General features: G+C 60.1%; 1 protein-coding gene across 1 annotated transcript; it reads left to right on the top strand.

Annotated features, from left to right (window-relative positions):
• Positions 1-328, top strand: DQ04_27601000 (hypothetical protein; the record flags this gene model as incomplete). The annotated part of the gene is made up of 1 exon (XM_009318383.1): positions 1-328. A coding segment is annotated over one exon (328 nt), but the record flags the coding sequence as incomplete, so codon positions are not given.

Raw genomic sequence — 328 nt, 5'->3', positions numbered from 1 at the left:
CGCTAGCAAAAAGGAGCACAGGCGCAAAGAGAGGGCACTGCCGCGCAACGCATCATGAGGTGAAAAACGTAGAAGGTGGGCGGGATTCAATCGTCACGAAGCTCACCGACGACCTCTCCGCACCGTGTTGGCTCCACAAACGGTCTCTTGCCGCCAAATTATCATTTGCATCAATCGTGACGGAGGCCTTGCTTTGCCGGGAACTCCTCCACGTGCCAATGCTTCCGCGCAATGAGCCCAACCCGATGTCCTGCCCGCCCTGCTGCACCTCAGCCTTCCGGGAGATCACGCGGCCCACCTTCACAGCCAGGCGGCCAATCACCTCGCG

The sequence above is a fragment of the Trypanosoma grayi genome, assembly GCF_000691245.1.
Source record: "Trypanosoma grayi strain ANR4 Tgr_2760_V1, whole genome shotgun sequence".
NCBI classification, from domain to species: Eukaryota; Euglenozoa; class Kinetoplastea; order Trypanosomatida; family Trypanosomatidae; genus Trypanosoma; species Trypanosoma grayi.
This window is presented reverse-complemented; position numbering and strand designations above follow the sequence as displayed.